General features: G+C 41.9%; 1 protein-coding gene across 1 annotated transcript in view; it reads left to right on the plus strand.

The window, feature by feature from the left end:
• The window catches only part of LOC124001495 (semaphorin-3D-like), a 78086-nt gene that overhangs the window by 24693 nt on the left and 27898 nt on the right, over positions 1–25495 (plus strand). The window contains 13 exon segments of the mRNA XM_046308314.1: positions 1058–1218; positions 6786–6848; positions 6977–7096; positions 7185–7278; positions 7850–7978; positions 10698–10834; positions 16704–16818; positions 17052–17121; positions 17242–17386; positions 18685–18907; positions 19224–19312; positions 19719–19760; positions 22332–22489. Coding sequence (XP_046164270.1) covers positions 1058–1218; positions 6786–6848; positions 6977–7096; positions 7185–7278; positions 7850–7978; positions 10698–10834; positions 16704–16818; positions 17052–17121; positions 17242–17386; positions 18685–18907; positions 19224–19312; positions 19719–19760; positions 22332–22489 — 1546 coding nt within the window.

Consider the following 25495-nt stretch of genomic DNA (forward strand, 5'->3'; position numbering starts at 1 on the left):
TATGCCTACAACTACGGCACAATGCTGCAAACACCTTGGGGAAACGACAGAAAGTGTAGACTCATTCCTTGCGCATTCACAGCCATATAAGGAGACATTGGAACACAGCGCCTCCAAAATCTGGCTCACTTCCTGTATGAACTTTCATCTTGGTTTCGCCTGTAGCATTAGTTCTGGGACACTCACAGATAATATCTTTGCAGTTTTGGAAACGTCAGAGTGTTTTCTTTCCAAAGCTGTCAATTATATGCATAGTCGAGCATCTTTTCGCGACAAAATATCTTGTTTAAAACTAACGTTTTTCATCCAAAAATGAAATAACCATCTGAAGATTTAGTGAAGCTGATGGATGATGTATACTGTAGGTATGGATATGTTGGGTGATGGTGGGTTATTGATAATTATGCAGGTATGATGGCGACTGAGGACAAACCCACTCTTCCTCATCTCCTTCTCCATCTACAGCCAGTCAGTAACACTGTGGGTTGAGGTCGGTTTATCCTGGCGTCTTTAACACTTTCACTGTCTGAAGATAAAACCCACTGTAATATCTCATTATGCCCTTATTGTAATGTGAGTGTAGCGGGCCCATGCATTAGCTTATCTTTCTGTCAGTCTGCATTCTGACGTCTCTGTGTGTTTGTAGGAGAGGTGATGAGCAATGACCAATACACACTCACTCACACTAACTCACTCACTCACTCTCACGCACACACGCACGCACGCACAGAAGGATTTTCACTCTCTTCGCTCAGTTAAGGTGTTGAACAGTGAGACAGTTTCAGCTCATGCCAAGACATGCAGGCATCCATGACCTGTTTCTAGACAACCTCTCTGTCTAGAAAAAGTCTCTCCAAACTATGCTTATAGTGTCCAGGTTCATTAAACTAAGTGTATTCTATTAAGTCTTGATGAACCAAACCAACCTTTTTCCATGCCACAGAATATGTGTATGAAAGTCTGTATGCATTCCTGTGTGTTTTGACTCTCTCTCTCTCTCTCTCTCTCTCTCTCTCTCTCTCTTTTCTCTCCTCTCTCTCTTCTCTCTCTCTCTCAGAGCTGGTCCAGAGTGGTAGTGTATCAGTGTTCCTGAGTCCTACTGATGGTCTCCATTCCCACTCAGTGTTGTTGGATGAGGAGAGAGGCAGGCTACTGCTGGGAACCAGAGACTCAGTTTACCTACTGGACCCTGACCACCTCAGTAGAGCCCCCAGGAAGGTATGCTACACCTGCAACCTTTCTAGAGAACCATTTACTTTAATTATGCAGGGAATTTGGGGGTGCAATCTTTATCTAAATAGCCAGATACATTTAATTGTGCGGGAAAGGACAATGTAGAAATAAAAATATCTAAGCCAACACAGTATAATTTGGCCTGATTGTGTAAAAAAGGGTATGAGCTGGACCTATAGGAGACAGTATAGTATCTCTCTCCAGCAGAAAGAAGGAAAGCCCCGGGCAGAACTCAAGTCTTAACAGCTGACTAGCTATAACCCCATGCAGACACAAACTGCCACACCTCAGACATGCACACTCACGCAGGGAATCACCCAACTCTCTCCAATCGGCTCGGCTACATTGCCTATAGGTTGGAAGTATACACCCCCTTGAACTTTTTTTCACATTTTGTTGCGTTAAAAAGTGGGATTGAAATAGATTTGATTGTATTTTATTTCCATTGATCTACACAGAATATTCCATAATGTCAAAGGGATTAATATCATTTTGGAATGGCTACCACTTCCTCCATCCGCCATACATACAACATCTGTAATGTCCCTTAGTCAAGTATTGAATGTCAAGCACCGTTTCAACTACATAGATGGACAGTGATTGGTAGATTGGTAACAAGAACCAATCAGACACTGAATATCTCTTTAATATCTCTTTAAGCATGGTCAAGTTAATAATTGAACATTTCTGTCTCGCCATGATCCCCAACACCTTGACAGAGAGGAATGAAATGTGAAAATAATAATGACTAACATTACACAATACAGGTGTGCAATGCTCTTATTAGACTTACCCAAGAAGACTCCACTGTAATCACTGCTAAATGATTTTCTTTTCTTATTTAACTAATCAATGTATATTAGTGTTTTATTTTTCCTTCATCTTTAAAACATGTTAAAACACACACACACCAATTGATTAATGGACTGCTGAATGTATATTTGTTTTCTCTTGCTTTGTCTGCGCTTTTCAACATTGTCTATCTCTGATAAGCTACCCACGAAAGGGCTGAAAATAGCCCATATTAATATATGTAGCCTTAGAAATAAGATTCATGAAATCAATAACTTGCTAACATCAGATAACATTCATATATTAGCCATTTCTGATGCTCACTTAGCTAATTAATTTGATGATACATCAGTAGCAATAAAAGGATATAATATCTATAGAATAGACAGAAATGCTTATGGGGAGGAGTTGATGTATCTATTCAGAGCCATATCACTGTAATGCTTAGAGAATAACTTATGTCAAGTGTTACTGAAGTGGTTGCAGGTTTATTTGACACATCTAAAGTATTTTCTTTTGGGGTGATGCTATAGGCCACCAAGTGCTAACAGTCAGTATCTAAATAGTATGTGTGAAATTCTTTATAGTGTATGTGATGTAAACAGAGAGGTCTTTCTTGGGGACCTGAATATTGACTGGTTTTCATCAAGCTGTCTGCTCAAGAGGAAGTGTCTTACTGTAACCAGTACCTGTAATCTGGTTCAGGTTATTAATCAACCTACCAGGGTGTTTACAAACACTACAGGAACAAGATCATCCACATCAGATCCACGTCAGATGGCTTATTCATCACAAAACCATTTGATGTTACCAATGATTTGAATTTCATTGGCAACGTGCGCAAATGTAGGCAGGCCAACAATTGAACAGTGAGAAATTGTATTCATGCAACAACAAAAAAATTATGAAAGAAAGGCAGTGCAAGTTTGAACAGAGTGGCACGTTTTTATCTTAATTGTAATCAGAGGGCTGATATAAATACTATGCATGACAGTCTCTCTTGGCAAAGAGTTGAGGAGAGACTGATTGCATCACTTAATATTTTTATAAGAAACATTAGTGTGTTGAAAATCCCACGTCTTTTGCATAGTCAACTTACACACAGCTCTGACACACACAACTCACCCACCAGACATGCCACCAGGGGTCTTTTCACAGTCCCCAAATCCAGAACATTTGGGGACTTCAAGAAAGTGTCCAGTATTATATAGAGCCCTTATTGCATGAAACTTCCTTACATGTCATATTGCTCAGATAAACAGCAAACCTGGTTTCAAAAAACAGCAACACCTCGTGGCACAACACCTCTCCCCTATTTGACCTAGATAGTTTTTGTGTATGCATTTATATCTAGGCTACATGTGCCTTTTTAAAAATGGATGTAGTTCTGTTCTTGAGCTGTTCTTGTCTATTTATGTTCTGTATTATGTCATTCTGTATTATGTTTCATGTTGTGTGTGGACTCCTGGAAGAGTAGCTGCTGATTTTGTAACAGCTAATGGGGATCCTAATAAAATGCCAAATACCAACTGTAAGTAGTCATTTAAACCTGACTGTGCTTGTGCTACATATCTTCCACATGACTACTGACACAGCTATGTGGAGTGGATCTGTGAGGAATGCAGCGTAATCAGTGATGTATTGTAGTAGTGGGCAGAGTTTGTAGAGTGGATGGAATTAGCACCAGTCAATTAACACAGTGCTCTGTCTGTCTACCAGGCTGTCTACCTGCTGACCTTGACTTTGACCTAGACCGCACACACGCACACACACACACACACGCGCGCGCACGCACACACACACACACACACACACGCGCGAGTACGCACACACGCACACACACACACACACACACACACACACACACACACACACACACACACACACACACACACACACACACACACACACACACACACACACACACACACACACACACACACACACACACACACACACACACACACACACACACACACACACACACACACACACACACACATAGCTGCAAATAGGACACATATACTCAGTACAAAACATTAAGAACACCTACTCTTTCTGTGACACTTTGATGTCACTTGTTAAATCCACTTCAATCAGTGTAGATGAAGGGGAGGAGACATGTTAAAGAAGGATTTTTAATCCCTGAGACAATTGAGACATGGATTGTGTGCATCTGCAATTCAGGGAGTGAATGGCAAGACAAATAATTTAAGTGCACACCGGTTTGTGTCAAAAGCTGCAATGCTGCTGCTGGGTTTTTAATGCTCGACAGTTCCCCGTGTTTGTCAAGAATTGTCCACCACCCAAAGGACATCCAGCCAACTTGACACAACTGTGGGAAGCTTTGGGGTCAACATGGGCCAGCATCCCTGTGGAACACTTTCGACACCTTGTAGATTCCACGCCCCTACGAATTTAGGCTGTTCTGAGGTCAAAGTGGAGGGTGAAACTAAATATTATGATGGTGCTCCTAATGTTTGGTATACTCCGCTTAGATGTGCTGTAGTAGAGGTGAGTGTTTGTTTATGCAGCTGTGCTTGATCCCTGCGCCAGACCGAGTCGAGCTTCTTTGATCTTAATCGGGTTGTCGTAAGTCTGAGTGCTGCTCTCTAACTGTTGATTTCTGGTCATTGATACTGATACTGGCCAGATAGTTAGACTATATTGTTCCGTGGTAGAGCTGTGTGAATGTGAGTGTACGAAGCATTAAGAACACCCTGCTCTTTCCATGACATAGACTGACCAGCTGAATCCAGGTAAAAGATATGATCACTTATTGATGTCACTTGCCCCGACTATTTGAGGCTGTTCTGAGGTCATAATGTTTGGAATACTCAGTATAGAGCTAGGAATAAGATAGACAGAACATTAGACACACTCAGACAACACACAGAGTGCACATTTACAGGTGTGTTTCATTTTCCTTAGTCTGCAACACAGCATACAGTCCTGTTTCAGCTGGTAAGAACATGGTATTTACAACTATGACTACATTGAATTTGCACTATGGGTACAATGGAATTCAACATAATCCTTACTTACCTGCGACAAAGTGGTACCTGCTGAAAAAATTGTAGCTATTTCAACGAATTCCAAAGTTACCAACAAGTAACCACATGATATGCCCAGTTCTAAGTGAATACCAGGTACATTGCAGATTGTGAAGTCAAGTGTGACCCGATTCTCCCGCTGTGAAACTAATGCATTGATTGATTGGTGGTATTGGATTTATGTTACTGGGTTTCTCAAATCCAACTCAAGACAAAATCCTCTCTTGCCCAGACCTGAAATGTACTATACTGTACTGTAATGTGCTGTGTACTCAAATCATAATACTTGTATGAATTCCATGGAGCGAGGCAATATTATGGAATCCTATTTCGCTGACGTAAGTGCGTGTATATGCATGTGTGGGGGGGGATGTGTGGAGTCTGTGTAAGCCCAGTGACGTCGCTCCTTGGTAGCGGGTTAGGGGTGAACATGCTAAGAAGATACACCAGTTATAACACTTGTATGAACATCATCTACATAGAGTATACATACAGTACAAGGGACACAGAACATTATCCCCCTTAAACTTCTTTGGGGCCGGTGGGATGCTAGCGTCCCAACTGGCCAACATCCAGTGAAATTGCAGAGCGCCAAATTCAAAAAAATTACTATAAATATTTAACTCATGGAATCACACATGCAATACATCAAATTAAAGCTTAACGTGTTGTTAATCCAGCCACCGTGTCAGATTTTTAAAAGGCTTTATGGCGAAAGCAAACCATGTGATTATCTGAGGACAGCGATCCGCAGACAAAACATTACGAGCAGTTCGCAGCCATGTAGATTAGTCATGAAAGTCAGAGATAGCAATAAAATGAATCACTTACCTTTGATGATCTTCTTATGGTTGCTCTCACGGGACTCCCACTTACACAATAAATGTTTTGTTCGATAAATTCCCTCTTTATATTTAAAAACCTCCATTTTGTTGGCACGTTTTGTTCAGTAATCCAATGTTGCAAATGCGGTCACAACAGGCAGATGAAAATTCCAAATAGTGTCCGTAAAGTTCGTAGAAACATGTCAAACGATGTTTATAATAAATCCTCAGGTTGTTTCTAGCCTAAATAATCTATAATATTTCAACCGGACAATAGCGTCGTCATTATAAAAGAAAAACAAGAAAGACGAACCATCTCACTATCCACTGACTAAATGTTATCATTCTCACTATTTTTTCTGAATAAAAGCCTGAAACTATGTCTAAAGACTGTTCACATCTAGTAGAAGCCATTGGCAAGCAATCTGGTTCATAACCCTTTACATGGTGGATAGGCTTTCAAAGGGAAAACACCCTTTCAAAATAATGTCACTTCCTGGATGGATTTTCCTCAGGTTTTCGCCTGCCATATAAGTTCTGATATACTCACATACATTATTTTGACAGTTTTGGAAACTTTAGAGTGTGTTCTATCCAAATCTAACAATTATATGGATATCCAAGCTTCTGGCCTGAGAAACAGGCATTTTACTTTGGGCACATTTTTCATCCGGAGGGGAGAATAGTGCCCCCTACCATAGTGAGGTTAAGATCACTGTTAAGACAGGCTGACTCCTGTCTGATTGACATAAGTTTCCTCTCAGGGTTTTGTACGTAATGCTTTGTTCTCATGTCTTGAGTTGTGTGGTTCTGATGCAGGATCAGTGGTATTGTTTGTGGTGTGTTGTCTGTCATGTAAACCTCCCTGTCCATCTATTACTAGATCAGCTGGCCAGCTCCCAGAGACAGAGTTGAGATGTGTAAACTGGCCGGCAAGAGTGCTCATGTGAGTACAATCTGGAAAAAGCCTGAAGCCTTGTGTAATTTACGTTTGACAACAAAATCACTGTTCAGGTAAAAAATTACATTCCAAAAATATCTTACTCTTCTTGGTACCTTTCTTCTTACTCTCAGTTGGAGTGTGGCAATTTTGTGCGTGTGCTCCACAACTATAACCACACCCATCTGTACGCCTGTGGGACAGGAGCCTTCCACCCCATTTGTGCCTTCATTGAGATCTCAGGACGCAGAGAGGTAGAGTCGGGGAGAACACACACACTCACACACACAGCACACACTGCTGTCTTTCTCTCTTTCTCACTCTCTCTCTCTTTCTCTTAAGGAGGGTGTGTTCCAGTTGTTGTCCGGTACAGTGGAGTCTGGGAGGCTGAAATGTCCTTACGACCCCAGGCAACCTTTCACCTCTGTACTCACAGGTCAGACTACGCCCCATCATAATGTCCTCTTCTTACTAACCTAGACCTACTGACAGAAACTCAGACCCACCCTGACACCATTCTACCCCCACATTCCCACATTCACCTTCTCTCTCATGTCCTGGTGTTCAAAAGCCCTCTACAATAAAAAAGGAAAGCCCTCTTGTAGGGAGGTGTGTGTGTGTGTGTGTGTGTGTGTGTGTGTGTGTGTGTGTGTGTGTGTGTGTGTGTGTGTGTGTGTGTGTGTGTGTGTGTGTGTGTGTGTGTGTGTGTGTGTGTGTGTGTGTGTGTGTGTGTGTGTGTGTGTGTGTGTGTGTATTTTTGTCAAGGCTAGATTCATTGAAACATATTTGCTGAGCATATCTTCTTTCAGAAATCTGGTTTTGCCAAAGAATGTCATATCACTGAAAGCATGACGCACATTTTAGAGCGATTGTTTTTGCTCAGGTTTGCTTTCTTCCTTTTTATCTGAGTTGAGCTGGTTACTCTAATAGGTTCACATTTACAGTTTTACTTGACCCCCATCATCATTGGTACAGGCCTAACCTTCCTTTTGTCTGACTGGTTGCAGATCAATTCCTTTATGCGGGCACAGCATCAGACTTCCTGGGTAAAGACACAACATTCACCCGCTCCCTGGGCCCGCCCCCTGACCAGCACTATATACGCACTGAGATCTCCGAGGACTACTGGATCAACGGTACACACACACACATGCACATACATACACACACATACACACATTGTAAATACTTAATTTGAATCCACAAATAGCATTACATCATAAAGGATTCAAACATTTCAAAAGTCGTTGAAGATGCACTATGCAGAAATCTATGAATAAATCGCTCCGGCATTTCATGATTGCTAAAATGATAGTAGTCTGCCTAATTTCCAGTTATGTGACAAAATAAGCAAGTATAGTGTAGATAATAATTTTACCATCTAAACCGCTGTGAAATATGTTTTCCAAAACCAAGAATATATTTTTTCAGCTGTTTGAAACTAGCGTACAAAACCAAAAATAAAAAACGCAAAAACTCAACTTAAGAATTGTAGGCATAGAAAAAGGTGCACATAGAACCGATATCCCACTTCTTAGACTTGCTTTCAATGACAAAGACAGATCTATAACTCAAATTTCTATGTGAATTTGGTCGGGTCGCCCAAAAAGTTACATATTGCAGCATTATTAAGGAAACAAAAAGCACCTTCTCCTCCACACTTTCTCCTGCCCATAACTGTTGAAACAGTACTTAGCCAGTTGATTTTCTCTACCCGTAAGCAGGCCTGCAATCTGAAGGCCACGTACCATAAGCCTACCATTGCCAAATAGCAATGCCACCAACTAGCATTTGTATCCCAGGTTGTCCAAGCATGATATTAGGGGCTGGTAATTAAAGGTGCTACACATAGTATTTTTTTTGCATTTTTTGCATTGTAATTTCAGAAAATGTCCATAATATATCTCCAGTAATAGTAAAATTATAGTGTTTCACAGTATTACTTATCCGCCAGTGTTGTGATTGGCTGTGATATTTGCCTATTGATTTCTCCCACCGGGCAGGCATCTGCTGTCAAAAAAACTGTTTTGACTTTGTGGTTCTGTTATCTCGTGGATATCAGGGCAAGTGGCCAATGTAGATATCACTATCTCATTTCCTGGTTGCTAATATTCTATACTGTTCACTACAATTGTAGTTTATGTGAGAAAACAAGCACTGAATAGTCATCACAAGGCCTTACTTTGATGGCCTAGTTTTACCCTAACTCAGTGGTGTTATGAAAATCCTGGTTTACAGGCCACATCAGGCCTGCAAGTCACATTAAGCTGGCATGCAAAGTGATGTGTAAATCCTATTGGAATCCAGACAGAATTAGGATATCCAACAGTTTATTCACCCATAACCTACCTGCATTCAGAATGACTGTCAGGGTTAGGAAAATTGATAAGAAGGCTATCTAAACCATTTAAACTGGAACAACCATTTGAGTAACAAACACAATACATATAACTAACCGATTGGATTAGTTTAGAAAAATTTATGTTTTTTATATTTGTGTTGCATAACATTTATCAATCAATCAATCAATCAATACAAAAGCACAGATATTTAAAACTTCTTAAAAGAAAATTGGCCTGCACTAGAGCATGCTAGAAAATATGGTAGTGATGGGTGTAGTTTTGATGGGACTGTTTTACTCTCCACAGTGTATAACAATAACTCTGGTTATTAACACCAACACTGGGGGTTATTGTACACTATTATAGAGTGATATTAACTGCTGAATCAACACTAGAAATGTTACATTGAAAAATCAACACTGGACAATTTGCTGTGCACACACACAACATACACACAAACACACACACGCATGTTGTAGAGCTGTAAATTATCAGCTTGTAGGGCCATTCATTGTGGCATGACATTATATCACAGTAACCGTTGGCCTGGTTCTTTAGAAAACATCCTTCCTCTCAGTCTCGGTACATAAGGATTGGTTGAAGCAGGTGAGTTCATTCATAGGCTAGTTTTGTCATTGAGTGTTTCACTTCCCAGTCTTTCCATTGATACACAGAGCTGCTTTATGTTCTCATTTTGGGCTTGTGGGAGGTTATTGGCATTCCTGCCCAAAGCAAACAGTCCAGTTATTCATTTATGACTTTTACACGAGTTCCACACTATAGACACCACACCTACTGTACAGGGTATACGTACTGTACCTACTAGGGGATTTACAGTGTGTCACAGTTCACAGGTCCCTGCTCTACATACACACACTACAAGCACTATTCTATGATACACACTCCTCTCTGTCTATTCTATGAATCACTCTCGTCTACGTTTGTCATGGATCAAAAGATGTCACCAGTTTCCAACTCCTGACACACACTCACCACATTTCAGAGCCACGGGCAGGGTGTGAGGGAGATCTCTGGAGACTTGCTGTCGCTGTGTACGTGTGTGTCAGCGGTTTTACCTAACGTACAGTAACAGTGACTATGTGTAGTGTGTGTGTGAGCAGGCCTACATTGGACTATTTTAAGGAATTCACCGAGAGGCTTCCAGGGTTGATGTCATATTACTGTAACACCCAGATCACAGCTCTTTCTTTCTCACTCTGTCTAGTCCCTTTCCTCTGTTCCATGGCTCTATCTGGAGGTATTTTAGCGTTCATAAATCAGGGTGCTCCGAGGAGACTGAGGCGCGTGCTAACTCTAACTTCTAAAAGACGCTCCGCTGTGTCCATAGGGTCAGACTGGAAATGAACAATGCTGCTTTGATCTCTCTCTCTCTCTCTCTCTCTCTCTCTCTCTCTCTCTCTCTCTCTCTCTCTCTCTCTCTCTCTCTCTCTCTCTCTCTCTCTCTCTCTCTCTCTCTCTCTCTCTCTCTCTCTCTCTCTCTCTCACTGTCTAGAGGCCAGGTTTATATCAGCTCACCCTGTGTCCGACACCTACAACCCTGACGATGACAAGATCTACTTCTTCTTCCGAGAGTCATCACGGGACAGGAGCGATAAGAGTGTCCTGTCCCGCGTAGCACGCGTCTGCAAGGTGAGAGAGCGGAGAGGTGTAGAATGGTGAAAGAACAAAGGTGAGGAGTGAGGGAAGGTTTGGGGAGATGTCAGGGAATGGGCAAAGAGGAGGACAGACATCTAACAGGGTGCATGTACAGTGATAGATCTGTGTCCACTGCTATAGAGCTAGCTTCTCCCACAGATATACTTAAACCCCCCTGGGAGGATACTTCCTGGTACATTCCTCTTGTGTAATCTGCTGACAGAGGAGAGGACCACTGCTGTCAAAGAGGGTAAATTAAAGTTTAACCTGTGTTTTTGTCTGGCTGACAGGGCAGCCTAATGTCAGGTCCCAGGACAGCAGTTAAGGTGTATGAATTAAGTACGCCCTTACAAAATAAAGACAATGAAACAAAATAATGTGAAAAACACATGGTTTTCAGACATGTGTGGACAACTCAGATGTGTTTCTCCCCAGACAATTGCAGGAAAGAGGGAAGCGATTTTTTTATGACTGAAAACTATTTTTTGCATCCATTTACAATTCATTTGCTCCCACATTAAATGAGTTTATATATTTGCAATATTTTGTTTCACTAACAATACTTTTGGGTCTATGTTTTGCTTTCAATATCATTCTTTTTGTTTGCAATACAAAGCATTTTGTTCTCATCATCAGAAGCTTTACTTGATATTACTGACACAAAAGTAACTCCCTCACTAGAGGATTGCATCATATAACATTTACATTTACATTTACATTTAAGTCATTTAGCAGACGCTCTTATCCAGAGCGACTTACAAATTAGTGCATTCACCTTATGACATCCAGTGGAACAGTCACTTTACAATAGTGCATCTAAATCTTAAGGGGGGGGGGGGGGTGAGAAGGATTACTTTATCCTATCCTAGGTATTCCTTAAAGAGGTGGGGTTTCAGGTGTCTCCGGAAGGTGGTGATTGACTCCGCTGTCCTGGCGTCGTGAGGGAGTTTGTTCCACCATTGGGGGGCCAGAGCAGCGAACAGTTCTGACTGGGCTGAGCGGGAACTGTACTTCCTCAGTGGTAGGGAGGCGAGCAGGCCAGAGGTGGATGAACGCAGTGCCCTTGTTTGGGTGTAGGGCCTGATCAGAGCCTGGAGGTACTGAGGTGCCGTTCCTCTCACAGCTCCGTAGGCAAGCACCATGCTCTTGTAGCGGATGCGAGCTTCAACTGGAAGCCAGTGGAGAGAGCGGAGGAGCGGGGTGACGTGAGAGAACTTGGGAAGGTTGAACACCAGACGGGCTGCGGCGTTCTGGATGAGTTGTAGGGGTTTAATGGCACAGGCAGGGAGCCCAGCCAACAGCGAGTTGCAGTAATCCAGACGGGAGATGACAAGTGCCTGGATTAGGACCTGCGCCGCTTCCTGTGTGAGGCAGGGTCGTACTCTGCGGACGTTGTAGAGCATGAACCTACAGGAACGGGCCACCGCCTTGATGTTAGTTGAGAACGACAGGGTGTTGTCCAGGATCACGCCAAGGTTCTTAGCGCTCTGGGAGGAGGACACAATGGAGTTGTCAACCGTGATGGCGAGATCATGGAACGGGCAGTCCTTCCCCGGGAGGAAGAGCAGCTCCGTCTTGCCGAGGTTCAGCTTGAGGTGGTGATCCGTCATCCACACTGATATGTCTGCCAGACATGCAGAGATGCGATTCGCCACCTGGTCATCAGAAGAGGGAAAGGAGAAGATTAATTGTGTGTCGTCTGCATAGCAATGATAGGAGAGACCATGTGAGGTTATGACAGAGCCAAGTGACTTGGTGTATAGCACTAATAACACTATGACTCTATTAAAGGTGTTTATAGTGGCAATACTGCATGTAAACATTAACAAAGTGTGTCCCCACAACAGCTTTGGCAAAAATCTGAGGGATGGGGCGCGATAAATGCAACCACTCTTTAATAAACTACACTATAAATGCATCCACGATATCAAAATTATACTTTGAATCATGTGTTTAGGCTATAGAGTGTTTGTTTACATTTTCTTTGTTCGCAAACAGTGGAGTAAATGTGGAGTTTTCTTACAATCACGTGAAAGTGCTTCACATATGAAACTGCCAATTTGATGTTTTCATGTGAACGTAGGATTTTCGCATGTGGCGTTATTTTACATGTGAAAAGGCAAATGTGATTTTTACATGTATATGTTTTTCACAAGTAAAACTGCATATTTTTTCGCATGTGAGCTCTTTTAACGTGAAACCTCATATTTTTTGTAAGGATGACAGTAGGATAGTTGGTCCAGTCCCATATTGGTCCTGCACCTACTCTAGCCCCCTACCCATCCTTTAGGTTCTACAGTGACTTGTGAAAGGATTCACTCCCCTTGGCATTTTTCCTATTTTGTTCCCTTACAACCTGGAATTAAAATATATTTTTTTGGGGGTTTGAATCATTTGATTTACACAACATGCCCACCACTTTGAAGATGCAAAATCATTTTTATTGTGAAACAGACAAGAAATAAGACACACAAAAAAACTGAAAACTGAAAAACTGAAAAAAAGCGTGCTTAACTATTCACCCCCCCAAAGTCAATACTTTGTAAAGCCATCTTTTGCAGCAATTACAGTTGCCAGTCTCTTTGGGTATGTCTCTATAAGTTTGGCACATCTAGCCACTGAGCGTTTTGCCCATTCTTTAAGGCACAACTGCTCCAGCTCCTTCAAGTTGGATGGGTTCTGCTGGTGTACAGCAATCTTTAAGTCATACCACAGATTCTTAATTGGATTGAGGTCTTGGCTTTGGCTAGGCCATTCCAAGTGTTGCTTTAGCAGCATTGTCTTGCTGGAAGGTGAACCTCCGTCCAAGTCTTTAAATCTCTGGAAGACTGAAACAGGTTTCCCTCGAGAATTTCCCTGTATTTAGCTCCATCCATCATTCCTTCAATTCTGACCAGTTTCCCAGTCCCTGCCGATGAAAAACATCCCCACAGCATGTGGGGTGTTGTTATCGTGGTGATGAGAGGTGTTGGCTTTGCGCTAGACATAGAGTTTTCCTTGATGGCCATAAAGCTCAATTTCAGTCTCTTCTGACCAGAGTACCTTGTTCCATATGTTTGGGGAGTCTCCAACATGCCTTTCAGCGAACACCAAACATGTTTGCTTATTTCTTTCTTTATTAAGCAATGGCTTAAAGACCATATAACCCAGGTCTGTGAAGTGTACAGCTTCCAATTTGTAAGTCGCTCTGGATAAGAGCGTCTGCTAAATTACTTAAATGTAAATGTAAATGTAAAGTGGTCCTATGGACATATACTCCAATCTCCGCTGTGGAGCTTTGCATGGTTATCTTTGGACTCTTTGTTGCCTCTCTGATTAGTGCCTCCTTGCCTGATCCGTGAGTTTTGGTGGGCGGCCCTCTCTTGGCAGGTTTGTTGTGGTGCCATATTCTTTCCATTTTTTAAATAATGGATTTAATGGTGCTCTGTGGGATGTTCAAAGTTTCTGATATTTTTGTTATAACCCAACCCTGATCTGTACTTCTCCACAACTTTGGAGAGCTTCTTGGTCTTCATGGTGCTGCTTTCTTGGTGGTGCCTCTTGCACTCTTAGTGGTGTTGCAGACTCTGGCTTCCTTTCAGAACAGTTGTATATACTGTATATTGAGATCATGTGACAGATTATGTGACACTTAAGATTGCACACAGGTTGACTTTATTTAACTAATGATGTGACTTCTGAAGGTAATTGTTTGCACCAGATCTTATTTAGGGGCTTCATAGCAAAGGGGGTGAATACATATGTACACACCACTTATCTGTTTTCACATTTTTTGAAACAAGTTATTTTCTTAATTTCAATTCACCAATTTGGACTATTTTGTGTCCTTTACATGAAATCCAAATAAAAATCCATTTAAATTACAGGTTGTAATGCAACAATGTGGGAAAAATGGAAAAGGGGAATGAATACTTTTGCAAGGCACTGTACCTCTAGTCCCTAGCCCCTACCTGTAGCTCTTACTCCTTCCATGTTCACGGTTCTGAAGGAGCTGAATTAATGAAGCAAGACAGCAGCAGCTCTATTCAGGCTTGCTGGGGGCTAGATGGAGACTACAGCCATTGAAATAGAATCTCATTCTACACTGTAAAGAAAATCCTGTTGTGTTTATGGTAACTTACTGGCAGCCAGTTACCTGTAAATTACTATAAAAAAGATACAGTATGTTACTGTAAATTCCTAATAAACATTGTTTTAACATCGAAAATAGAAAGAAGATGTTATTCCAATATTTTTATGAATATCACTAGCATCAACAGAATAAACACATTTTGAATTGCACTAATTGGATTGCAATTACACTGGTATATCTGACATAGGCTTTGAAAAAGCACTCGTGAATAGTGTGTGGTAAGCTTTCTTGACTTGAACAATACTTTTTGCCAAAACATGGCTAACCTTTGTTTAACCAGGTAACAGCTGCTCTTAGCAAACATGTGTTTGGAGTTACCTTTCTGTATAATAGACTATGTTAGAGTTTACACTTCATCCAATTATAATCTATTTTGTAATTGATCACTTCGTCTTGCCATTATCATTCACCTGATGATAATACAAGAGCAGAGTTTGTCATGTTTGTGCTAACGTACGATAGCGGTCCCTGGGCAAGAAAAGGTTGAAGATCCCTGCTGTAAAGTTTGCAGTAGTGTACTGTTAAGCCAAAGTTTCTTTGGAATTTACAGTAAATATATTGTACCATTTCTTTTTTACAGTAACTTACAGGTAAACTGGCTGCCAGTAAGTTATTGTAAAAACAGCAGGTTTTTTGAGTGTAGTTCTGTGACTACAGCAGGTTGTTTCATTGAATCAGGTGTGTTACTTCTTGGCTGGAACAAAAGTCTGTACCCAGACTTGTTGTTGGAAGCTCCTGGCCGGTGCTGGTAGAAGAGATTCAGTTTCAGTTCCCAGCTATGTGAGTTTTGGTATTTTTGGGTAGTGGGGAGACTGTCCCTGTACTGAGTTATGTCGCCACATCTTCCCACAATAAAAATTCCAAGCTCCATTGCAACATTCCCAGTTTCAGGCACTTGGAGTGGTTACTATTGAGGAGTAAGCTGTAACGCTGGTGATTCCTTTTCCTGTGTCTACAGCTGACAATAGAGGGGTTCCTCTCTGGACAAATTGAATAACAGAGCTTTGATTGAAGATAATCCCATTTATAAAAAACACTAAAGCCATTATCCGAACAGTTTTTATAATTGTGTGTCTATTTAAGACAGTCTCCAGGCCGAGTGTAATAGGGAGGTTAGTCTAGGGCCCTTGTCCTGGATAAAGGGGCCCTGTACTTGAGATATACTTGAGTACTCCTGCCCTAGCCCTGAGAAAAGCACTGTTTTATTGAGAAGAGCACTCAGCCAAGGGTATACATATGCTAATTAGAATATCTGCATAATTAATGAACTCGCTAGTTTACCTTCAATTCTTCTTCCCTCATCTTTCTATTTTTGTAAAATTGATTTCTCTCCTTTTTTCTTGCTTCAATTCCTCCTTCGGACTGTTATTCTTGTTTTACTAAATCCCTCTACCATATTCTCTCCTCCTTGTCAGTAATTTTCCCTTTTCAGTCCTCTCTCCATCCTTTCAGTTTATTGTGACTGCCGTCATCATTACCGTTAATGAGCCTCGTTCCTCTGCCAGTTGAATAATCACATGTAAACGGGGACATGTGTCTAACTTCACCTGGGTTTATTTAAACTAGCCTCAAACAGGAGTTTAGGATTTCAAGGTCTGTAAAAAGGTGTGCAGTTCTGTTGTGCTTGTTACAGTATGTCAGGTCTTTGGACTATGGTTTTAAACCCAATTTCAGTTGTATTTGGGTGTCAGACTATGGTTGTGTTATGGTTGTGTTGTGGTTGTGTTTCAGAATGACGTGGGAGGGTTGAGGAGTCTGACCAATAAGTGGACGACGTTCCTCAAAGCCAGACTGGTGTGTTCCATCCCTGGACCCGAAGGAGTGGACACACACTTTGACGAGCTCCGTAAGACACATACACACACGCACACCTGACATGCTTCCACGTCGACACACGCACAACGCATGCACACTAAATGCCACATTCTTAACTTTTGTGTGTGTGTGTGTGTGTGTGTGTGTGTGTGTGTGTGTGTGTGTGTGTGTGTGTGTGTGTGTGTGTGTGTGTGTGTGTGTGTGTGTGTGTGTGTGTGTGTGTGTGTGTGTGTGTGTGTGTGTGTGTGTGTGTGTGTGTTGTAGAGGACATATTCATGCTTCCCTCTAGAGATGAGAAGAACCCTGTAGTGTATGGAATCTTCACCACCTCCAGGTAAAATGACACTTAGTTCACCATACCTTACGCCATACCTTACTGAGACATGTCTCTACCTCTCAGCTTATTTTTCCCACTATAATATACTTACTACATTGTACTGTGTTTCACCCCCAGCTCTGTGTTCCGCGGCTCGGCGGTGTGTGTGTACAGCATGGCTGACATACGAGCTGTGTTCAACGGACCCTACGCTCACAAGGAGGGACCTGACCATCGCTGGGTAGAATACGAGGGGAGAATACCTTACCCTCGCCCTGGAACGGTACACAAACAAACACGCTCATCTCTGCTAACCATACCCCCGCTCCATTTCCCTCCTGCCTGAAAGCAGACTGAATATTGTTTCTGTCCAGGATTATTTAGAAAGACCCCTCTTAAATGGCTTACAATATGACCCAATCCTGATGTATGAACCAGTCCTGATTAACAATAATAAACACCTATCTATTGCATGTGCCTGTGCACATAATGAATTAATAGTCTGTGAGAGTGTGACAGAAGTCAACATTTATATGTGAAAGTGTGTGTGTGTGTGTGTGTGTGTGTGTGTGTGTGTGTGTGTGTGTGTGTGTGTGTGTGTGTGTGTGTGTGTGTGTGTGTGTGTGTGTGTGTGTGTGTGTGTGTGTGTGTGTGTGTGTGTGTGTGATATATTACCCAGTCCCTGTCTTGATGAACAATAATAAACGTCAGTCTGGGGGGCAGCTTTGATGATGTCACTAAGTCGTCACGGTGATCACCGTCGTATGTGTCCTGTTACGCAGTGTTTGTAGAACTGATTAACATGAGGTACTGTGACTGTGTGTGTGTGTGCAGGTGGACGTTTATTGGGATGAGTCTTGTCCTTAAGGCAGAACTGAGTGATTTTTGTTAGATGGGCCAGCTGCAAAGTAAAAACGGGTTAGAATTAGGGTTAGGTTTAGATGTTAGGGAAAATAGGATTTTGAATGGGAATCAATTGTATGTCCCCACAAGGTTAGTTAAACAAGATTGTGAGTGAGTGAGTGAGAATCCAGCATCAACAAGCATAGGGCCATAAAGTGATGGCTTATTACTGTGTGCACCAGATGAACTTAATTTAATGGAGTACCACATGTCACCACCAGAGGGAGACACATACCTATTATTCAGAGGCCACTGGCCAACTGAAAAAATATGACAAGCACTTTGATGACAGCGAATCCCAAAAATGTCTGTCTTACCAGTAGGTACCTAGGTTAGTATTTGCTTTAAGGTAGACAACCACGTCTTTATCTTGACTGATCTTGACTGATCTTTCTACTGTTCCTTATCCCCTTACACTGTGTATAAGACAGTAGTTTTGGAATTGTTAGTTAGATTACTTGTTGGTTATCACTGCATTGTCGGAACTAGAAGCACAAGCATTTCGCTACACTCGCATTAACATCTGCTAACCATGTGTATGTGACAAATAAAATTTGATTTGATTTGATTTGATTTAATACCTCCAGATAAATTGTGTTAGTTGATCTCATTTAGTCTCTGAAACGACACATTATTTGATATCTCTCTTCAGAAACTGACAGTGTCTTCCTTCCTCAGTGTCCCAGTAAGACATATGACCCCAGGATAAAAACCACCAAGGACTTCTCAGACGAGGTGGTCAGCTTCATCCGCTTCCACCCACTCATGTTCCGCTCTGTCTACCCCCTGACCGGCCGCCCCGTGTTCACACGTGTACGTGTCGACTACACACTGACACAGATAGTGGTGGACCGCGTCATGGCTGAGGATGGACAGTATGAAATCATGTTTCTGGGTACAGGTGAGAGATTCCAACACACACATGTTCAGACGCACACGAACACCCAGATACATTTTTTCTGTTCTAATATTGATGTGTTTGAAGTCTGTTTGAATGTTGGAGACTGTGTTCGGTTGCAATAGGTATCATCTTCAGTGTAGTATGAGCTCCATGAACCCCTTATCTTTGCTCTAATGCTCAGAGCTCTTCAACATCATAGTCTGTTTGGAGCCAATAGTCCCATTTCAGCAGAACTCTCTCAATAGAAAGTTTCCAAACGAGAAGATGTGTGTGTGTGTGTGTGTGTGTGCGTGTGTGTGCGTGCGTGTGTGTTCAGATGCTGGGTCAGTGCTGAAGGTGGTGAGCATCACTCAGGAGAACTGGTCCACTGAGGAGGTGATTTTGGAGGAACTCCAGGTGTTCCAGGTAAGAAACACACTCAGAAAGTTCATTCTGTTCCCCCAAAGCCTGTTTAAACCTGACGTGAACTTTTTGTAGACAAACACTGTAGTGGTTTCTCTCAAGGGGTTGTCAGCTCATCAAACAGCAGTAAAATATGAATGTCCTATTCTAAACACACAGCAGTAGATCTAGGGCTACAGAGAGGAGAGATGGTGTGTTCGTCTAGTATTACAGAGGAAGAGGGAGTTCCTTTTCTCACATTGATTCACAGACTTATTGGTTGACCTCCCAAACATGAAGTCAGCTCTGTAGAAGGAAAGAGAGCTTGGTTTTTCCCAAGCAGAATGAATTAGCTAACTGTTCTCTGTATTAAAGTATGAATCTGTGTGTATGTGTGTGTAGTGGAGATAATGGTTACTTTCTCCTCCAGACTCCCACTCCAATCCTGAGTATGGAGATCTCTTCTAAACAGGTAAGAACACCCCTCTTCTCTATCCCTCCTTTCCATCTCCACCCTCCCTAATTGTATCATATAGCTACAGTATAGTGCTTTTGGAAAGTATTCACAACCCTTGACTTTCCCCATGTTGTTACTTTCCAGCCTTATTCTAAAATGAATGAAATTGTTTTTTTTTCTCTCATCAATCTACACACAGTACCCCATAATGACAAAGGAAAAGCAGTTTTTTAGACATTTTTGCAAATGTATACATTTTTTAAAACTGAAATATTACATTTACATAAGTATTTACTTTGTTGAAGCGCCTTTGGCAGCGATTAGAGCATCAAGTCTTCTTGGGTATGACGCTACAGGCTTTGCACACCTGTATTTGGAGCTCCCGAGTGGCGCAGTTGTCTAAGACACTGCATCTCAGTGCAATAGGTGTCACTGCAGTACCTGGTTTGAATCCAGGCTGCATCACATCCGGCTGTGATTGGGAGTCCCATAAGGAGGCCCACAATTGGATCAGCGTCGTCCGGGTTTGGCCGGGGTAGGCTGTCATTGAGTTTCTCCCATTCTTCTCTGCAGATCCTCTCAAGCTCTGTCAGGTTGGATGAGGAGCGTCACTGCACAGCTTATTTTCAGGATGTTCGATCGGATTCAAGTCCGGGCTCTGGCTGGGCCACTCAAGGATAATCAAAGGCTTGTTCCAAAGCCACTCCTGCGTTGTCTTGGCTTTGTGCTTAGGGTCGTTGTCCTGTTGGAAGATGAACCTTCGCCCCAGTCTGAGGTCCTGAGCAGGTTTTCATCAAGGATCTCTCTGTACTTTGCTCCGATCATCTTTCCCTTGATCCTGAATAGTTTCCCAGTCCCTGCTGCTGACAAACATCCCCACAGCATGATGCTGCCACCACTGTGCTTCAAGTAGGGATGGTGCCAGGTTTCCTTCAGAAGTGACACTTGGCATTCAGGTCAAATAGGTCCAATTTTAGTTTCATCAGACAAGAGAATCTTGTTTCTCAGGGTCTGAGAGTCCTTTAGGCAAACTCCAAACGGGCTGTCATGTGCCTTAACCTAGGAGTGGCTTCTGTCTGGCCACTCTAACATAAAGGCCTGATTAGTGGGGTGCTCCAGATATGATTGTCCTTCTGGAAGATTCTCCCATCTCTACAGAGGAACTCTGAAGCTCTGTCAGAGTGACCATCGGGTTCTTGGTCACCTCGCTGACCAAGGCCCTTCTCACCCGGTGGTTCAAACCTTCTTCCATTTAAGAATGATGGAGGCCACTGTGTTCTTGGGGACCTTCAATGCTGCAGACATTTTTTGATACCTTCCCCAGTTCTGTGCCTCGACTTAATCCTGTCTCGGAGCTCTACAGACAATTCCTTCGACCTCATTGCTTGGTTTTTGCTCTGACATGCACTACCAACTGGGGGACCTTATATAGACATGTGTGTGCCTTTCCAAATAATGTCCAATCAGTTGAATTTACCACAGGTGGACTCCAATCAAATTGTAGAAACAAATCAAAGGATGATCAATGAATACAGGATGCAACTGAATTTTTGAGTCTCGTAGTAAAGTGTCTGAATTCTTATGTAAATTATGTAAAAGTTATTTCTGTTTTTCATTTTTAAGAAATGAACAAAAAAAATCTAAAACCTGTTTTCGCTTTGTCATTGTGCTAAATTGCGTGTATAGATTGATGAGGACATTTTTTTTATTTAATAGATTTCAGAATAAGGCTGTTACCAACAAAATGTGTAAAAAGGGAATGGGTCTGAATACTTTTCGAAGGCACTGTAAATCAGGCTCAATGCCATTAGAGTCCAGAGCCACCTTCCCACTTGTTTTCCCTTCTATCCCCCTTCTCCCTCCCCTCTCGTTTCCTCCCTCGTTATCTGAGGGTACAGGATGTCAGCAGACCCTTCAACTCCAATCACAGCTTCCCTTCATCTGCCAAAGCGTGTGTGTGTGTGTGTGTGTGTGTGTGTGTGTGTGTGTGTGTGTGTGTGTGGGGGGGGTGTTTTCATCCCAGCCCAGCCCCCAGTGTTATCCATGTTTCCCTTCAGAGTTTGTTTTGAAATCCCTGGTTCAGACGAGTCCCGACAGATCCATACAAAACATTCTCCTCTCTCTCTCTCTCTCTCTCTCTCTCTCTCTCTCTCTCTCTCTCTCTCTCTCTCTCTCTCTCTCTCTCTCTCTCTCTCTCTCTCTCTCTCTCTCTCTCTCTCTCTCTCTCTCTCTTTTTTCTCTCTCTTGCTCTCATGTGTTGTTGAAGGTTTTGTTGTTTAAATGAGCTTTAGAGTTATGGGGGTTGACTTCAAGTAATAATAATTGGAAGTTAGAACTCTGAGGATACTGTACTATATACCACTGGACATGTAGGTGTACTAAATCACACATGTGCACTCAAATGGACACACACACATTTCCAAAACATAGATCAGAAAAACAGATCTCTTGTCCCACAATGAACCATAGTATAGTGTAAACAACAACATATACTGTAACAAGGTGATTAGTTGATTAGTTGAAAAAAGTGGCCTAGACTGTACCCTTCTCTGAGGTTGTTTGTTCCCTCCATCTCTCTCTCCATAGCAACAGCTATATGTGGGTTCGGGGGCGGGGCTAGCCCAGGTGTCACTGAGCAGATGTCACCTGTATGGTCAGGTGTGTGCAGAGTGCTGCCTTGCAAGAGACCCCTACTGTGCCTGGGACGGACACACCTGCTCACGGTACATCCCAGCATCCAAGAGGTAGAGTATACACACACACACACACACACACACACACACACACACACACACACACACACACACACACACACACACACACACACACACACACACACACACACACACACACACACACACACACACACACACACACACACACACAAACACACACAAACACACACATCACATCACACATCACATCACGTTTGGGATGGCTCAATATTTTGGACAAAAACGGCCAAATGTAACTAAGGCTGTTAGACGGATGTCATGTCATTGGAGGAGTGGGTGAGTGACTGACTTTTTTCCCTCATATCAGTTTTTGGTGTCTATACACAGCTAGAGATGCAGGTATCATTTGGTTAGCTAGAAAGAACTTGAACAATTGTTATCCAGTTGTCATATTGATTGCGTTCGCACATTCACTGGCTATCTTCTCTGATTTCAGAGCACTCTCGTCTGATTGTTCCAGAGCGCAGAGTAACTGATGAATTTATGAACGCGTAGCACCCACAGAATATGACCGGCCAGTGGCAGTAAACGGAGGCAACTTAACCTCTCTGGGATCGTTCAGGACTCTATAGCGCCCCACCTCGCCAACAGCCAGTGAAATTGCAGGGCGCCAAATTCAAAACAACAGAAATCTCATAATTAAATTTCCTCAACCATGGAAATATTTTACACCATTTTAAAAATACACTTCTCGGTAATCCAACCACAGTGTCCGATTTCAAAAGGCTTTTCGGTGAATGCAGAACATATCATTATGTTAGGTCAGCAACTAGTCACAGAAAGCATTCAGCCATTTTCCAACCAAAGAAAGGTGTCACTAAAAGCAGAAATATAGATAAAATTAATCACTAACCTTTGACGATCTTCATCAGATGACACTCCCAGGACTCAATGTTACACAATACATGTATGTTTTGTTCAATCAAGTTCATATTTATATCCCAAAAAATTGCAGAGCCCCATCAAATAACAGAAATACTCATCATAAACTTTGATGAAAGATACATGTTTTACATATAATTAAAGATAAGCTTGTTCTTAATACAACCGCTGTGTCCGATTTCAAAAAAGCTTTACGGAAAAAGCACAATATTCAATAATCTGAGAACAGCGTTCAGCCACAAAAGAAAGCCAAACAGTTACCCGCCAAGTTGTGGAGTCAACAAAAGTCATAAATAGCATTATAAATCTTCACTTAACTTTGCTGATCTTCGCACTCCCAGGACTCCCATTTCCACAAGAAATGTTTGTGTTGTTCGATTACGTCCATATTTATGTCCAAATACCTCCGTTTTGTTCAGGCGTTTAGTTTACTATTCCAAAGGCACAATCCGCGAGCGCAAAATCCAGACGAAAAGTCAAAAGGGTTCCATTACAGTTTGTAGAAACATGTCAAACAATGTTTACAATCAATCCGTAGGGTCTTTTTATAATAAATCTTCAATAATATTCCAACCGGATAATAGCGTATTCATTACAGAGGAAAAAGAGGGAACGGCGTGCCCGCGTGACCGCGCAGTAAATAACTGATTGGCCTCAGCCTAGTCCACTTGTTGAATCAGATCTTATTCGACACCCTTCCACAATAGAAACTTCAAACAACTTTCTAAAGACTGTTGACATCTGCTGGAAGCCTTGGGAAGTGCAATCTGGCCCCATAGACACAACATACTGGAAAATGAAACTTACAAACCTAAGATTTCAAGACTTCCTGGTTGGATTTGTCTCGGGTTTTCGCCTGCCATTTCGACTGAATTCTGTTATACTCACAGACATCATTCAAACAATTTTTGAAGCTTCAGAGTGTTTCCATCCAATACTACTAATAATATGCATATATTAGCATCTGGGACAGAGTAGCAGGCAGTTTACTCTGGGCATCTTATTCATCCAAGCTACTCAATACTGCCCCCCTGTCACCAAGAAGTTAAGTAATAGTTAGTCACGAATGCTGTAGATAACATGTAAACAGCCGACCAGCTCTGCTGGGTTAGTAAAATGGTCAGTGTAAGGTGTTCTCTCATCTGTGTCTGGAGGTTGCTAGCTAGCAAGCTAGCCAAATTTAGCTAGTTAGCTTTGGATGCTTGGTTGGGACAAGCATTCATTGTTGGCAGATAAGCTGCAGAAGAATAAGTAGGCTACAATTCCCCATCGTTTATTAGTGTAATTTTGTTAGGAAACTAACTGAAAAAGTTTGAATGGGTTTGTCTAATGCTCTTTCGTTAGATTTTAGCTCATGGTTCGCATTAGTTGTTGATCTTTTTATTGTTAATGTGCATAACTGACCAATATGACTCCCAAGTGATATTTACATATTTGCAGAAATCCATTCAGGTGTATTTTGTGGCTTTAGGCAAATGCGTTCTAATGATCTAATGTCGAGCTGTTGCAACTGCATGTAAACACACAGTCCAGTTCAAAGTGAATGATGGCAGGCCTGTGTTGCAAATAAAGGCTTACTGTAGCTCTGTGGAGACTGGTCCTACATGAGACAGATGTTTTTGTTTGGCCACTCCCACTCTAAATTGCTATAGAATTGTCACAAATGCCATAGTATATGTAATTCCCAAACATTCTAAGAATGTATGAAAATGTGAAAATGTCCATATCTCAGTGCTCACTTGTCATATCTTTTTAAAGTGATATATTCTTCCTGGGGGTGTATATGAACAGATTTGTATAAGATTTCATGTTGCTAAATGCTGTCAGTTCCACTTTAAATCTTTTGTTTTGCCCATTAACCCTCTGAATGGCACGCATACACAATCCCTGTCTCAAGGATTAAAAATCTTTCTTTAACCTGTCTCCTTCCCTTCATCTACACTGATTGAATTGGATTTAACAAGTGACATCAATAAGGGATTATAGCTTTCACCTGGTTTCACCTTTTTAGTCTATGGAAAGAGAAGGTGTTCTTAATGTTTTGTACACTCAGTGTACATACATCCACATTTCTCCAGGTGTAGAAAATGTCCCATATTCTCTGTATATTAATATAACATTTTGTAGCCTAAA

This window comes from Oncorhynchus gorbuscha, linkage group LG02, assembly GCF_021184085.1.
Source record: "Oncorhynchus gorbuscha isolate QuinsamMale2020 ecotype Even-year linkage group LG02, OgorEven_v1.0, whole genome shotgun sequence".
Classification (NCBI taxonomy): Eukaryota; Metazoa; Chordata; class Actinopteri; order Salmoniformes; family Salmonidae; genus Oncorhynchus; species Oncorhynchus gorbuscha.